The sequence below is a fragment of the Nylanderia fulva genome, unplaced genomic scaffold (assembly GCF_048542155.1).
Source record: "Nylanderia fulva isolate GAGA-0341 unplaced genomic scaffold, ASM4854215v1 Scaffold4, whole genome shotgun sequence".
NCBI classification, from domain to species: Eukaryota; Metazoa; Arthropoda; class Insecta; order Hymenoptera; family Formicidae; genus Nylanderia; species Nylanderia fulva.
Window position 1 is genome coordinate 2,533,609 of NW_028190476.1, and position 16,600 is coordinate 2,550,208.

At 38.5% G+C, this 16,600-nt stretch overlaps 1 protein-coding gene across 5 annotated transcripts in view; it reads right to left on the minus strand.

The window, feature by feature from the left end:
* The window catches only part of LOC114938007 (E3 ubiquitin-protein ligase Rnf220), a 164,307-nt gene that overhangs the window by 67,467 nt on the left and 80,240 nt on the right, over positions 1-16,600 (minus strand). For 2 of the 5 annotated variants that reach the window (XM_085485920.1, XM_085485919.1), the window contains exon 5: positions 9,339-9,437. The exons of the other annotated variants lie outside the window; for them this stretch is intronic. In XM_085485920.1, the coding sequence (XP_085342046.1) occupies positions 9,339-9,437 (99 nt within the window). The remainder of the gene's footprint in view (positions 1-9,338; positions 9,438-16,600) is intronic. 5 annotated transcript variants of the gene reach the window in all.

The window sequence follows — 16,600 nt, forward strand, 5'->3', positions numbered from 1 at the left end:
TCTTGAATCGTAATCCGAATTATAATTATGCATATAAGAATCTTCAATTGTTCCTTTCGCGTAATTATTTCTCTCGCGTTGAAAAATACTCTATTTTCCTCAATAATTAGAACAATTCCTTAATAAATATAAAAATAATCCTGAAAAATGATTCCCACTTAAACGGAATTCCTAAGATAATATGTCGCCGCTGCTCATGTGGGCCCCTAAGAAAAAATCCTGTCGGCGCCCATGCGAAAGCGCGCGACTGAAAGAGCGAGAATAGAGTCGTCGTCGAGAGGCCGGGCAATATATCTCGCAATCTTCCAACATATCCAGCATCCTTTCGAAGGATGCTGGTAGTGGAACGAGCTCGTTCCGGGAGCGCAGCGGGTCATGGACATGAGCTAGGTGGTGGGGCATCAGTCAAGGGATTAGCGGGATTAGCCCTCGAGGGGGACTTGTTAATTGCTCGGTAGACACCGGAGGGAAGAAGTGAGGAAGAGAGAGGGGACGTGTGGGTGTACCGGCTCCGAGGACAGAAGTGAGTCCTGCGGAGGAGAGGAAACGAACGAACGAACGAACCGACAGCGAGAGCGAGGACACAAATCACGGCAGAGTTACGGACTTAAGGAGGCTTACCGGCCGATCGCGGTCATCCGCAGCTGCGGATGCATTTGCTGAGGAGAACTCCGAAGTGCGCAAGAACCAAGAAAAATGTTACATTGACAGGGCGTCGAGCAGACTCGATGTAAAAAATTACCTGACTTTTTTTTAGATTTTCCAAGACCAGAAATTTATTTTTTCTCGCACTTTTTAGTATTATTTTTTTCCCAAATATATCATTTGCATGTACTATATCTCATCGATTCAATGGTAAATCGTGAAATCCTTGAGATATTTTTGTCAGCAATGAAAAGGTTTGGAAGTTGAAACCAAAATTTTAATCAATTATACAATCTGCATTGTCACTATAAAAACTATTTAAATAATCACCTTTTTTATTTATATATATCAATTTTTTTAGTTTTGTCTCTATCAAACACATCGAATCAATTTTTAACAACGCAGAAAATTAACGTGCTGGGAGTCAATGAAAAGTTTAGATTTATTATTTATTTAATAAAAAATGTCAAATTATTGAGACAAATGTAGAATAATGTAAAAAAATCCAGATAAATAGTAAAATTTCCCTGACCGCTAGACACCCTTATTAATAATTATAAGATTAAATAGAAGAACAAATATATCGCAGAGAGAGAATCTTCTTCTCTGGGAAGCTAAAGATCTTGCTCGAAGTGGACCCCCGGAAGAGAACCCCAACCGGTACCACTGACGCATCTCCAAAGAGACACACTAATAGCGCAATAATCGTCGACCTGATGCAGACATCGCCGCGAGGAGAGAGAGAGAGAGAGAGAGAGATTCCGCGACCCGGCCGCGGACAGGGCAGACCGCCGACCGTAAATCAGACCGTCGACGTTTACGCTCGTCAAAGCGTACAACATGAGGCGTAAATAATCGCGACGCGTGAACTTCGGAGCGCGCGAGAGAGAGAGAGGCGAAAGAGCCCTCCCGAACGGAATCGATTCTTCCTTGCGTCGGTCGTCATAGTCGCGAGTCACAAAACGCCGGTAAACACCTAGCTGTTGTAAATCACCATCCGCGGCCGATTGCTTTCGGGATGATTTACCTCCAAGTGCATGCGCGCGCGCGCGCATATTTTCACATTCCTTTTTCCCTTTCCTTTAGATCAGATCGACTCGCGTAAATTCCTACGGGCAAACTCTATGACTTCACAGAAAAAACAGTATCCTTGAAAGAATGCCTTGATTCAAGTATATTTTATCCTTATAATAGCGCCAAATATAAATAATTTTGGATAAAGGATAATTTATCCTTAAAACAAAGTGCAAAATATTCTTGGTTGAAGCTGAAATTTACTTATAAATATTGCAAGGACAAGTGACAAGTGTGCATCGGATATAAGCGGTACTTTCAAATATATATAATAATTCTTAGTTCAAATGTGACTAAGTTTGTTTTTACCATATGCGATTTTTCAAACAAGAATATATCTTAAGGATAAAATATACTTTACACAAATTTATTTATTATTTAGGCAAATGAAAATTTGTGATTACAAAGAGCATTCTATGCTAAAATCAATCAAATAGCGTTCAAGAATAAAAATATACTTGAATCAAGGATTCCTTTTTTTCTGTGTTACGCCGCGTTACACGGGACGAGGGAATTTGCAAGTGCGACGTAATAATTTAATTAGATAACAATATCGTGGCTTATTAATTCGTCCTATACGCGAATTCGCTTTAAGACACGATTCGAAAATTTGGAATCTTTTCCTAAGTAATACCAGGTGTACGAGCGTAATGTTTCGACAACGGTGATCGATTTTTCAACCGATGTTTAAGAGCTTTTCATGTAGTTTCACGCATACGTCAGACTGTGTCTGTATTGGCGATACTCTTTTTATACATACATGTACGTCTTTTATATCTATTTCAAAAATTGATACACTTGATAGACAGACGAGAGAGAGAGAGAAATATTTTCGAACACACGGCAAATCATCAAAATACATTTCTGTCTTTCTATTGTGTGTCATATAGTACATAACAGAGAGAATATTTGGTATTGTTCCCTATTATGAAACTGAAACATATTGAAATGCAAAACGCACTTTGCCTCGCATATATGCCTTCTATAGCAGACAATAAAAATATTGTATATATATATATATTCTAACTTTTTGTATAAATTGCTTCAGTCACGATTCGCTCGAAACATCTCACTCGGACTCGACTTCCTCCGAGCCGAAACTCGAGATTGTTGCGCTTCTTTGAAAGTCATTTATGATGCCGAGCATCCGCGCCGATAATTCACGACGATGCGGCACCTCGACGATAATTTATGATTCCAATTGAGCTCGCGAGAGCGCGTGAAAGAGTTCCAGCAGTCGCGATCCTGCGCATGAGGATCGGCCGTGGCATTTCCTGCCTACTGAATGGCACCGCGTCCATAAACCCTGCTCGACTTCAATGACGACAGTGGTCGGAGTCCAATAAAAGTGATAAAAGGAGAAACTGGAGAACATATTCGAACGAACTGTGCGAGAGAAAGAGAAGTAGAAGTGGAGAGAAATGTTTCTGGACAGCTGCGTCCGCGCTTGTACAAAGCTGAAGAAGTGCGATCCGCAGAAGGCACAATACGTTGGTGTAGACGACTTCTTTTACGCGTCCAAATCTCTCGAATTTTATTGTACGTATATTGTTAAGAACACTCGCGTCTGTCTTCGTAATAGTCGAAAGTAAATCGGCGCGATAATTTTGACAGAAGGTTAAATATGAGGCAGCGATAGATGGATGATAATCCAAGGTGATAAGCCAGAGCGTCAGGAAAAACGAGAAAATTTAAGTATAATTCAATTTTTTATAATTGCAGCTTATTTGAATTTGATTAATGAAGATACGTGTGAAGATAACGTCAAATTTTTCAATTTCAAAGTCGAAAGTTTTTTCCAAATCAGTAAAATGAGTACAATTTGTTATAACATCCGGTAGATTATTCGATATATATTTTTGATAAATCGTTTCCTTTTTCTCATTCTTTTTTTTTCTTTCTCAATAGGGGGAGGCAAACTCGCGTACGAACACAAACTGACAATGTGTCCGTGGAAAGGAATGCGACTCTTGTGAAAATAAGCTGCAATTTCGTTGCAATGTGATGCAATTTTAGGAATTTTGATTTAGCACAATGTTAATAATTTCGGATATTGTTAAAACGAATTGTTAGTAATTTAAAGTTCTAATATAGTACAATTTAACGCGGATCAATGTTAATAATTTGTAATTTTAATTAGCGCGACATTAATAATTAATAATTTAATACAATATACTAGAATAATTTGGTAACGAAAATGTAATAATACTTTCATATTCGCATATTTGCAAATTTGGCTCTATATGATTCGCTTCCGCGATCACTCGCGATTTCGATTATCACGAGATTTTTTCGCGATTCTATGACACCGACGGTGAAATATTTCGGCAAAACCGCAACTTGGCATGCGTAATCTATTTCGGCCTCTCCCCGTGGGAGAGGCAAAAAACAATTAACCAACGCGGTTTTTACAGCCGCAAGCGGGATATAATAGTGAACGATTTTGACAACCGCAGAGAATTATGCGGGATGACCGCAGTGAATCGGCGGCAGATGGCCAGTATCGACGTTTTCTCGCGCGACGAGTCGCGCTAGTTCGCGCAAATTGTAAATTAACGCGACATTAACTGATCGCCACGTATGTTCATTCCGCATGCGGGAGAAGCAAGTTTCCCAATAAAAGACGTTAATACTTATATATTTCGCGGAGAGAGGAGTTCGCCCGATTCATCTCTGACAAAGTTCGAAGTTATTACATCACTGGATGTCACCGGGATGTAATCAAGAAACTTCGTGTGGAAAAATACTCTTGTCGGAGATGAGAAAAGCTCGAGTCTGGACAAGATTTCGCGAGATGACTCGTCGATAATTCAAAGATGATTTCGAGATTTTTCATCTTTTACGTTACACGCTTGTAAATATAATTATATGTTTTCGTTTGTTTCGGTAATAATAAATTGAATCTAATTTACCTAAAAAAACAATGCACTTTTTTTTTTCCACGAAAACAGTGAAAAACGCGAGTCGGCAAAAAGCCGCGTTAACTTCATGTAGAGACCGTCTAATTTGTCCTCTCGCGATAATCTCCAGCATTTTCGGCGTCATAATTAAATCCAAAAAATCCAAAAAAAGCGATCTCTCGCTGATCAAATAATCGGAGAAAGAAAGAAAGAAAAAAAAAAAAAGAGGAGATGGAGGAAAAAGAGAACGGGAGAAGAAGAGAAACGAGGTGGCGCGCGATATATCCCGAACAAACGCATTCGTGCCACGATGTGACACGTGAATAAAATACAGACCGCGGTATAATATATCGATTATGATGATAGAAGGTCAGAGGACGCAGCGGAGCAAAAAGGGGAAACGGCGAACAAGAGAGGAGAGGCCTCGAGTCGAGGACTGGACTGTCCCGGTGAGAGAGTGTTGAACATACTGGGTGGCATATGGTCCACATCGGCCTCTCTGTCCATCCATTTCCCGCCCTTTCACAGACTATACGTCGATAACCCCCTGATAATACCTGACTACCACTCAACGCTATGTACCGAATGACCGAGCGGTGTGCTTTGCCTTTTTTCGACATTTCGGTGTACGAGTGTATATCGCGGACTGGTTATGAAAAAAGAGAGAGAGAGAGAACGAAAGGAAAAGAGGGCGAATATCGGGTCGTTAAAATCGGGTTAATTGGGACGCGATATCCGATAGGCGGCTGATCAAGGTGACGGTGCTCGTTATCAGGAAAGAAGCTAGGAGATTTTCGTGATTTTCGAGAGACTACGTCCTCGTATAATAATCATCATCCTGCGCTGATAAAGAGCGCACCGAGCGCGAACAAAGTATGTGTGTTCTTTTCATATTATGTAATACGTGGAAAATTTCAAACGTCGTAAATCGTAAGTATGAAGATTATACAAAAGCCGGTTTTCTTTTTTTTTTTTTTTCGTAAACTTTTATGGAAATGAAAAAATATATACTTTGCATTCTTTCTCTCTCCGAAATTTCTCGTTACCCTCTTTCTTTAGTATCTTTTCTCTCTAACTTTTATTCGTGAATTTTTAATTAAAGCGATATATTATTTGGCAATCACAATAGAGAGAGAGAGAGAGAGAGAACAAGCTCAATTAGAATTATACAACTTTTATGCTTCAAAAAATATATATACATGGAGAGAATTTTCTTTTAGAATTTACCGTGAAAATCATGATTATCGTGGGACAATATCGTGGGTATTGGATGAATTTTATAAAATTTTATTCTTACCGACACTCACTGAACAATATAGAAACTTAATTTAAAAACAGATATTGATGGCTTGCCAGTTAATTTATGACGATATAATACATAGACTATCTAAGATATGAAAGTTAAAAAACATAAACAACTAACTATTTTCTCCGTTGTGTGGTCTCTCTGAGAGATAAAAATCATTCGTTATTGTAACCTCGAGCAATCAACATCTGAAAGCCTCCGCGTCACAATATAATATCTTACTCGATTTAATTGTAAGACTATTTTTATTAATTTACTTATCTTTTAATGTTAATTTTTCGGATACAATGATTTTATAGACATATTAACAATTGCTGTTATCGAGATTCGCAACCGAACAATTAGCGAGAGATCTGTTTCGCGACAATTAAATACATAGAATGACGATTCGAGGAATAGAATATATAAAAATGCTCATGCTTAAAAAATGCGTTGATTTCGTTTTAAAAAAAAAATAGCTTGACGTAGTTTTATGCAAATAACTGTGTTTCTGCATAGTTTTATTATAATGACAGTTATGAATAATTGATTGTTAATTTCTATTAATCTTTAATTTTAAATGATGCGCTGAAGAAGGTTGAAAAAGGAAACGTTCGAATTTATTTCTACCTAATATTTTATGTTACAAATCTTTTTCCACGAATAAATATCAATGAAAGAACTTAATTAGCTCTTATTGCCTTTTGTATATTAATTTTTAAAGAGCTGTTACAAATTATATTAATTTTATAAGACTTGCTCTGATTATGATTTACCACGATAAAACATATTAATATGTATATTAATATTTTTATGATAAATATTAACCAGAGAGAAATTCTTCCAATACCACATTCTCCTACATTTGCCATGATTTTCAAAGCGAAATCTAAGAGAAAATTGTGTACGAGTAATAATTTCAACGTCTTCGTCAAATCGCTGAAAAATATTCGCGAGTTAAAAAATAAGAATGACATTTTTGGTGGGTCAAGGGTTAACCTCGGGTTATAGATAAAAACCGGGGTGAGTTGTTCTTCGGTCCCGCAAACGAAGCTCGTTGCCGGTCGATTTAGGCCGTCTTCGGGCGCGAACCACGAAGAGGTGCTCGGAAACAAATCGAGCGCGGCAGAGTAGATGTAGAAGGGAGAAGAAGAAGGTTTACGATATCCTCGGGGCACTTTTTCACCATCCCCTCGTATCCGCCGACCCGTGTTCCATCCGTCGGCAGAAAGGTAGCCAGCCGCGGGATGGAAAGGAAGGGGATAGGATTCGCTTCGGGGATAAAAACGTGAAACAAAAAGCCGATTATGTAACCGAGGGATGAAATACGAGGTCGCCTATCCGTTCTCCCTCCCAGGATCCTCGACACACAATAGGGTAATTTTCACGCGAGATTTGGGAGGCGATTTCGCGAGAGAAGAGAGAACGCCCCCGTTCGTCCTCTCTTATTCGCGGCTTCTCTTCGAGTGCCTGTTCTCACCCTTCGAGAGAGAAGATCCCGCATCTTTCTCGCGAAAATGTCTTCCACTCTTTCCTCCTATCTCGGGCGTGAGATATGACCCCGTCGGGGCTATTTCAATGTAGCGACGCGTTTGTTATTTCCTACCAGTTTGTTATTCAAAGGTGGTGAGGCGAACCACGATGCCGCGACAAATAGCCATCCCCTTCGGGCGAAAACGCCGCCAGGAATAACGTATGCTCGCGTCCCGGGACTTCACGCGTTGCGCACGTGTTACGTTTATATAGAAGCAAATATAGAAGCTGCCAGAATTTCGATCAATGCAAGATTACAGCGGCAAGTTTTTTTTAACATGGACGATATTTGATAGCCATGTCAGAGAAACAAAAATATTTTTGCATGTTTCTCTCTCTCTCTCTCTTCGTTACTTCGATATTCAAGTTTACGAATCAAAAGCGTGTACCTCCAAAGTGGTTTACATTCATTCGAAACTGTCGCAAACAAAAATAATTTTTTTTCAAAGTTTGACGATTTTAAAATCGTACGATATATGAGACCGCATGCGAGAAAAAAAATGGTCTTTCTCGTAAATAAGATCGTTATAGCCGAGACCTGATTCGAGTCTCGCGTTGTTCTGATAAATACAAGGTGTCCGGTAACTAACGGATTAACGATTACGAATGGATTCTTTGGTCAATTTGGGAACGATTTTTCCTCAGCGAAAAAATGTCATCATTTTTTACAACTTTCCAATATTTGTCATTATGTATCTTTATAACTAAGCCTCGAATTAAAATTTTATTATAATAAAAAAAATTTAAACACACATTTAATTACTGAAAAAAATTTTAAATGGATTTCAGTATCGTGATGAAGTTTAGTTTTAATTGACTGGGTGTGTACCTCCAAAAAGAAAAACATATATTGTAAAATCAATTAAAATTAAAGTCAACTTATCAATCATTTCCATAATATGTAATATAACTAATTTTATAGGAGCCAGCTAAACCAATTTTTCATTTTTTTATATTTTTCTAAATTTTACAATGTATGTCTAACGATATAAATTTTATTATAGTAAACTCTACCTGAAATTAACTGGAGAATGTAATTATGTTAGACTAACTCCAAAACGTTTAGTTTTCAAAAAACCCATTTTTTCAATCGCTTATAACTCGAAAATTATTGACTTCTCAACATTTTTGCTCAGGAAAAATCGTCTCCAAATTGGCCAGAGAATCCGCCCTTAATCATATTCACAGAAAAAACAGTATCCTTGAAAGAATGCAAATATGCTTTGATTCAAGTATATTTTATCCTTATAATAGCGCCAAATATAAATAATTTTGGATAAAGAATAATTTATCCTTAAAACAAAGTGCAAAATATTCTTGGTTGAAGCTAAAACTTATTTATAAATATTGCAAGGACAAGTGACAAGTGAGCATCGGATATAAGCGATACTTTCAAATATATATAATAATTCTTAGTTCAAATGTGACTAAGTTTGTTTTTACCATATGCGATTTTTAAAACAAGAATATATCTTAAGGATAAAATATACTTTACACAAACTTATTTATTATTAAGGCAAGTGAAAATTTGTGATTACAAAGAGCATTCTATGCTTAAATCAATCAAATAGCGTTCGAGAATAAAAATATACTTGAATTAAGGATTCCTTTTTTTCTTGGTCCGTTAGTTACCGGACACCCTGTATATATAATAAATGCGGGAGTTTACCCATCCAAGACGAAAGAGTAAAGATTTCCCGATCGGCAAAGTAAAATCAAACGTCACGAGAGCGATAAGAATCGAAGCTCGAAGCATTCCATATCGGCCGCGATGAGAACTTACGAGCGACATAAAAAGAGTGAGGCCCTCTTTGCGGGTCCACTTTCTCATATACGATTATTGCGAGGCGCGGCTGCGTCTCTTATCGCTCTTCGTCTAAGACGAACGTCCTGTTACTTACGAGCGTATACACAGGCGTTAAAGATAAAGCTGTTGATGAGAAAAGACATTCTACTACTTTGAATGGCTGATAACGTCGTGTGTGTGGGGCTACACTTACCTGAAACAAAAAAAAGACAGAAACATTATTGGCGGGTCGAATCGTATCCGGCTTAAGTAAGATAAAGTATCGTCGAGGTGACGAGAGTGAACTTTACCACGGATTTGATCGCGAAAACTCTCCCTTCTTCGTCCAAGAACGATTCAACTGACGATATTATTGCAATCCGGGACTTACTTGATATTACGACCGCAGAGAAATCTCGGAGAGTGCGAAAACTGGTTTTACGGATAGATGCTAAGCATGATAATTAATATTTCAAATAAAAAAAATTTAAACACACATTTAATTATTGGAAAAAATTTAGTAATGGATTTCAGTATCGTGATGAAGTTTAGTTTTAATTGACTGGGTGTGTACCTCCAAAAAGAAAAATATATACTAAAAAATCAATTAAAATTAAAGTCAACTTATCAATCATTTCCATAATATGTAATTTAACTAACTTTATAGGAGCCAGCTAAACCAATTTTTCATTTTTTTTTATATTTTTATAAATTTTACGATGTATGTCTAACGATATAAATTTCATAACAGGTTTTTGATATGTCACAAGTTAGTGTTATCGATCAGCATTAGGATACGCGATAAATGCAAGAGAGATGTAATTTCGCGGAGGAAAGTGAAGAGGAGAGAGAGAGAGAGAATGGAGATTTAGGCGTGTAATTGGCTCAGCTGGTGTTGACGCGATCCTATCATCAATACCTCATCAGCCGCCCCCGGGAAACCTGTATCTCTCTGTCTCTTTCTCTCGCGTTCACACACACCCCCTTTAGCTATACTCGCCATCGCCCTTCGAGACCGACGCGAATACCAAGCAGCCGTCTGTTTCCTCCGAAGATGGAAACAGACAAAAGTTGGTCAACGATTCGCCTCGAGCAAATAGCTTTTAAAGAGCCTCTGGGAATATATTCGCACATTTTCGACGATATTCGCGGTTTAACTCTTCGACAGTATTCTATTATAGCATCCTGAATGTATAGAAAAAATCTAGAAAAAAATATATATACAGGGTGTCCGATAACTAACGGACCAATGAGTAAGAGCGGATTCTCTGGCCAATTTGGAGACGATTTTTCCTTAGCAAAAATGTTGAGAAGTCAATAATTTTCGAGTTCTTCAGTTAATTTCAGGTAGAGTTTACTATAATAAAATTTTAATTTGAGGCTTAGTTATAAAGATACATAATGACAAATATTGGAAAGTTGTAAAAAAATGATGACATTTTTTCGCTGAGGAAAAATCGTTCCCAAATTGACCAAAGAATCCACTTGTAATCGTTGGTCCGTTAGTTACTGGACACCCTGTATATATATATAACGTAAAGAATATTATGAAAAAGTAAAATTTCTATATATTTTTTATTGTTTAATTTTTACTTAAATAAAACTTCCAACTATTTATTCTTTACATATTTTCTAATTTTCTCGAAAATATATATAAAATACAATTTTCTCTAATTTTGCAAAAGCAGACTCGGATTATGGCGAAGAACCCGAGCTTTCTCTTGAAAATCCGGATGATCAGGCGACGAATAATGGATTTAATCAGGCCGTCCCGACCGAATAACAATGGCCTCTCTCTCTCTCTCTCTCTCTCTCTCTCTCTCTCGAAAAAAAGAAAAAAAATTAACGCCGGCGCGCTGATTCGAAGGAGGAGAGAAATATCGCGGACAGATATAAGACGAGGAGGATACTTCGGACGAGAAGAAGGTCGGCGGAGGATCAATCCTGGTGGTAGCGCCAGGCGAGATGCTGGTACCCGGCGGAGGATCCGCCAGTTAATCCTTAGACTTATGCCGCCGTAAGATGCTCAGATTTATATAGCTTAGCATGCCAGCGCGCGTATATAGCTTTAGTCCGCCCGCGCGTTACGTTACACCGATCATCCGCGAACGATTCAGCAACTGCGAGTAACCGGGTAATTTTTCTTCGAATATGCGTATCGCGAAGTAAATAAATTTCGATAAAAAGATATAAACGGAGTAATAAATAAAGATGTAAAATATATAAAAGAGAGTTCGCCGAACGTGAAATGCGAAAACTGCGTTTCTCTAAATATACATCTTTTGATGTTTACAACATTTACATGTACAAGGATGTCCCAGAACTGGCGGAAAAGTTTTTAATGGCAGATTCCTGATATCATTCGGAGACGATTTTTCCTCAAGCGAAAATGTCGAGACATCAATAATTTTCGAGTTATAAGCAATTGAAAATAAAGGTTATTTTGAAAACTAAGCCTTGTGGCTAAATGGAATATTAACAGAACATATTCTTCAGTTAATTTTAGATAGAGTTTGCTTTAATAGAATTTTAATATAAGACTTAGTTATAAAGATAACATAATAACAAAAATTTGGAACATGTTAAAAATGATAGCCTCCCTCAACATTTTTATTAAGGAAAAATCATCTCCAAACGATACCAGGAATCTACCATTGAAAAAACTTGTCCGCCAGTTCTGGGATATCCTGCATAGAATATTCACAAAAATTATGTTAAGAAAATGTATTTACTTAATTTATCAAAAACAAATCGTTTCTGTTGAAGGTGTCATAATTTTTCTCGAAATGCGAGATCGTGGTGCAAACGAGATATCATAGTAAACGTCACGTCCTAATGACGCCGTACGCGTCATTGAATCGATCGGCGATTTTCCACGAATTGTCACAACGAGAGCCATCAAGCGTGGATAATTACCGAATCCTTCCCTTCCGATCGATTCCGAACTGACCGCGACGCGGAACTCGCGAAACGCGTTCCAGCCGTGGCGACTTTATGGCGGTTTAATTATGGAAAATTAGCCGATCGAACGCTTGTTGATGCCGGAGGAAGCGATGTGATTGGATATTAGCAGTGCCGTGTTTGCGGCCTCTAAACGCTCGATCCGCCATCATCATCGTCATTGGCGTCATCAGCGCGCAAGTTACCGTAGCTTCTGATCTAGAAGAGACGATTAGGATGAAAGCCCTAAGAAATAGGGGACAACACATAATGTTGCGACGTAACGTTGAGTGATGTTAGTACGGACAGTGTCTCTTTTTTATTATAGCCTTTGCCTCTCTCTATATATTTCTTTATCCACATTTATTCTCTCTTGCATGAAATGATAGATTGCGTTTAGTGATCGAAAAATTGGAGAAAAAATCCTACATGACGTTTTTACGAAAGCTATTGCTTATCCCTACTAACAAAAGAAGTACGTTGTCAAAAGTCGTAGAATTGTTCGCAACCAGTTTGAAAAACAAATTACGAAATCTTGAATAATAGAACGTGGCTGAAATTCCGTCGATCCTGGAATAGCAAGTCTCACGAGACCTCGGGAATCGTTTGCGTCCGAAGAGGAGAGCTATTTCTTTCTTCTTTTCCTTTCTCAAAGGAATCTCATTTCGCAGGCCAGTCTCGTGCGCGGTGTAGGGATTTGCCGGCTTCGATTCGGACCTCGTCGTCGAGAGAAGAAGCAAATCCGCGGACATCAGAGGAGTCTTTGTCTTTCGGGGGCGAGCCGCACGTACAATAAACTAAAGTCTCATCATCCGCGGGATTTGGCCGCGATAACACGGTCGTCGTCTCCCTCGTGGAGGCAGGCAAGTGTCCGGCGGTCGTTTCTCGCCACCCCGACGACAGAAATAATGATGGAACGCGCGCGCGCGCGCGACGACGACACGATGCGATTGTGAGAAGGAGAAAGAGAGAGAGTGACGAAAAGCCGGTGGCGAAAGGACGACGGGTCGGAAGGGTCGAAAACAGGGAAGGGCCTGACCGCGGATCAACGGCCGAGCGCCTTTTAATTTAGACAAATTGTCCCGATTAGCATAACGGGATAAATTACGCTCGAGGACCGCTCGCGATATGGGGTGACGACGGATGGATGATCCATCGGTACGTCGGCGAGCGCGAGAATAGAAGCACGTCATGCGGCCACCCTTATACGTAGCCGCTGACTTTCGAGCCGCCAACCCTGTGGTAGGCAATTCTCGTAGTCGGAACATGACTGTTTTCGCTTAGTCCGTCATCGCGGGAGATTTGTGCGAGAAACCTGTTCGCCAAACGCTTTCTTTTAATAGATATTGCCTTGAAAATGATAAAAAAAAACATTGGAAAGATATTTCTGACATCAATTATTTTTTTTCTTTAATAATTCGTATTTTTCTTTAATAATTTTATCAACATTTAGCTGACGTCTCGTTTTAATCCTTTAAATTCACGATAAATAATACAATATTGAAAAAATATATTTTTTCTTCTCATTTTGTTATTTTTATTCATTTGGGAAATATTTGCAGAATTTAAAAAAAATTCGCATTTAAATTGCAGTATAAAATAAATTAATCCTCCTAGGCAATACTTGTTCTGTGTTTGCAATATATTGTATACAATTTAATTTTATATAAGATTAATGAAATATATGTGAAGCTCGCTCTCAGATAGCAATGTTTATAATAAAAAATATCAAAGCTTACGTATCATATATTTTTAATAGTATCTCGTGTGTATATAAGATATATAATATATATATTATTTCTAATAATAATACACATATAACTAAAAGTAAATTGAAAAAAGGCATATATAAGTATACGTATTATAGTAATACGCATCGGAACCATTTGGAAGGATTAACATATCCTATCTTATATTGTCCTCTTTCCATCGTTTCGCTCTTTTTACTTCCACTTTACTCGCGAAGATTCGCGCTGTTATTTCCGAGGCTATTGTCGCCGCTCGAAGTAATCTCTCGTCCAGGCGCGAACATAAAGTTTTACAACCGGTCGATAAGATTTAGAAAGCCAGAGGGCCCGTCGGGGTCCGTCGATCGCGAGACAAGCCCGAGAAGAGAAGAGAGCCCGGAGTTTTCTGCGTTAAGAGATGCGAGTGTGTCGTTGTTGTCACCGAGTTTACCGGGTCGATCGGGCCCGCCTTTTATTATCTTCGAGCGAGAGTGCCGCTTAAGGCGATGCCTGGGAACGACCAGCGGGGCCTTAAAGAGCGGGTGCCTGTCCGGCGCATATAAACGCGTGTGTGCGGGTAGGAACGACGAGGCCCACGGCGTTTTACGGCTTTTTGACGGACCACATCTCACGCCGACGAACGTCAAGCCGGGGCTCCGTTTGTGCTTAGCAACAAAGTTGCAAATTTGCATGCGTACACGCACGCAGCCGAGCTCTCTTCTTCGCATCGACAGCGACCGGATCTAACGGGTGTTTCGCAAATAAATCTTGAGATGGAAGCGGATAGCAGAGCGAAAAATAAAATTTGTCGAGGCATAAATCAAGATAAAGATACACCGCGATGATATATGATTTTATTTTTTCATATATCGATATTTATGTTTCGGCAATGTTTAGCTAGAGTTTTATTTAAAATAATTGACATTTAACAAATGTTATTTAATAAAGAACTTTTATAGGAGAAAAGTAAAAAAAATATTCGTTTTGGATAATCTGATCATTGACACATTTTTGTTTATGAAAATTATAGAAATGTTTGTAGATGAAAAAAAAGAAGACATATAATATGTTTAGAGAATTTTAATTTTATATTAAAGTTAACCGTGTGTATAGACGCAATATATATTTTTTGTACTTTACAAAATACGAAATTTCATATCTTAAACGTATGTTTATAACTTTAACAGTTTAACCTATTGTGAAGCAATTTATAAACTAAATATTATTTATGAAGCTAAAAATGGTATATCCGCAACTCACTCCTAGATTTAGCATTAAATAGCCGATATAAATATAGCGAAATGCATTCAACCCGTTGCATTATCGTTGCATCTTCTCGACATTCTTTTTTAAGTAAAAGACAATCCTCGTCGTCGCTCAAATCGCCACGGAGTATATGACAGGAGCTGTCACTCATCCTCATAGATTTCATCCCGCTCGTCGTCATCGCGAAAAATATCGTCGCGGCGGAAGAACTCGCTAACTAACTCGGAAAGATTGCGGGTGACCGTGGACCGACGTTAATCGACGGCGATCAATTAAGATCCCATGGATTACGGCCGCGACACACCTTTCCTGGCGAACGCGCGCGAAGACTTTGTGCTTATTTCGATAATGAGCGACGCGTAGACTCGCCTCCTTCGGCCTCCTCGCGGCGTAAACTTCTCCTTATACGAATTATTTATGAACCGTTTCGTGCGTATCGAGACGACGAGAGACGCAGAAATCCTTCGTCGTACAAGGGACGAGTTTAAGGGACGGCTCCCTGAGAGGAAAAAGCGTTCGTACAACACGCGAGTCGGATGGAATTCAATCTTGCGCCGCTGTAAAACGCTTCGATTGCGCGAAATCGTGAGAGGAACTGACGGGATCCGAATGTAAATTCGTAGTTATCGCGCGTGCAAAAGCTACCGAAGCTACGCCTGGAAATTGAATTCTATGCATACGCGAGAATTTTCATACGTGCGAGAGAGTGACGCCGGGATTTTACCAAGTTGTTACCTCGCGAGGCGAAATTCTTTCTCCGTGCTAGCATTAGATGGATAAATTGTTAATTAAAATTACGGTTCACGAAAAAATATATATGCACATTTACATTTTAATATATAAAATTTAACAAAGTAGAAATTTTCAGACATTTTTATGTTATTAATGTTGTCGTACAAGAATACAAGAATTATTTACACAAATATAAGATGTATGTTAATATTCTCAATGAAAAATGGAAAAAATCATTTAATAAACATAAAAAATATTTAATCTTCCAGAACGTTTTTCTAAATAAAATTTCACAATTATTTTTGTCAATTTTCGCCTTTTACTTTTTACAGGAAATGTCATGTTCAATTATGCTGTGAATAACAAATTATAAAATATAATCTTGTTCGGATAAATCTTGACGAGATTTGATGACATTGTTACAGTACGGCTTTGCAAAAATTTGAAAGAAACATTGTCGCGCGGTTGCGAGGGTATTAAGCGAAACCAGAGTCGAACGTATAACGCCATAAGGCGAAGCGTTTAAATCGGAGCTTTACGACAGGTCGTTGAGGTTTCGGGCCAGTGATAAAAACGACACTTGAACTCGTAGCAGCAAACTTTCTGCTCTCATCACGATTATATGCTCCACGCAGTTTGTTTTACCGAATAACATCGAGTACGTCAGACAAAGTATCGCTTGATATTTTATCAACCAAAAACTGTTCGGCCA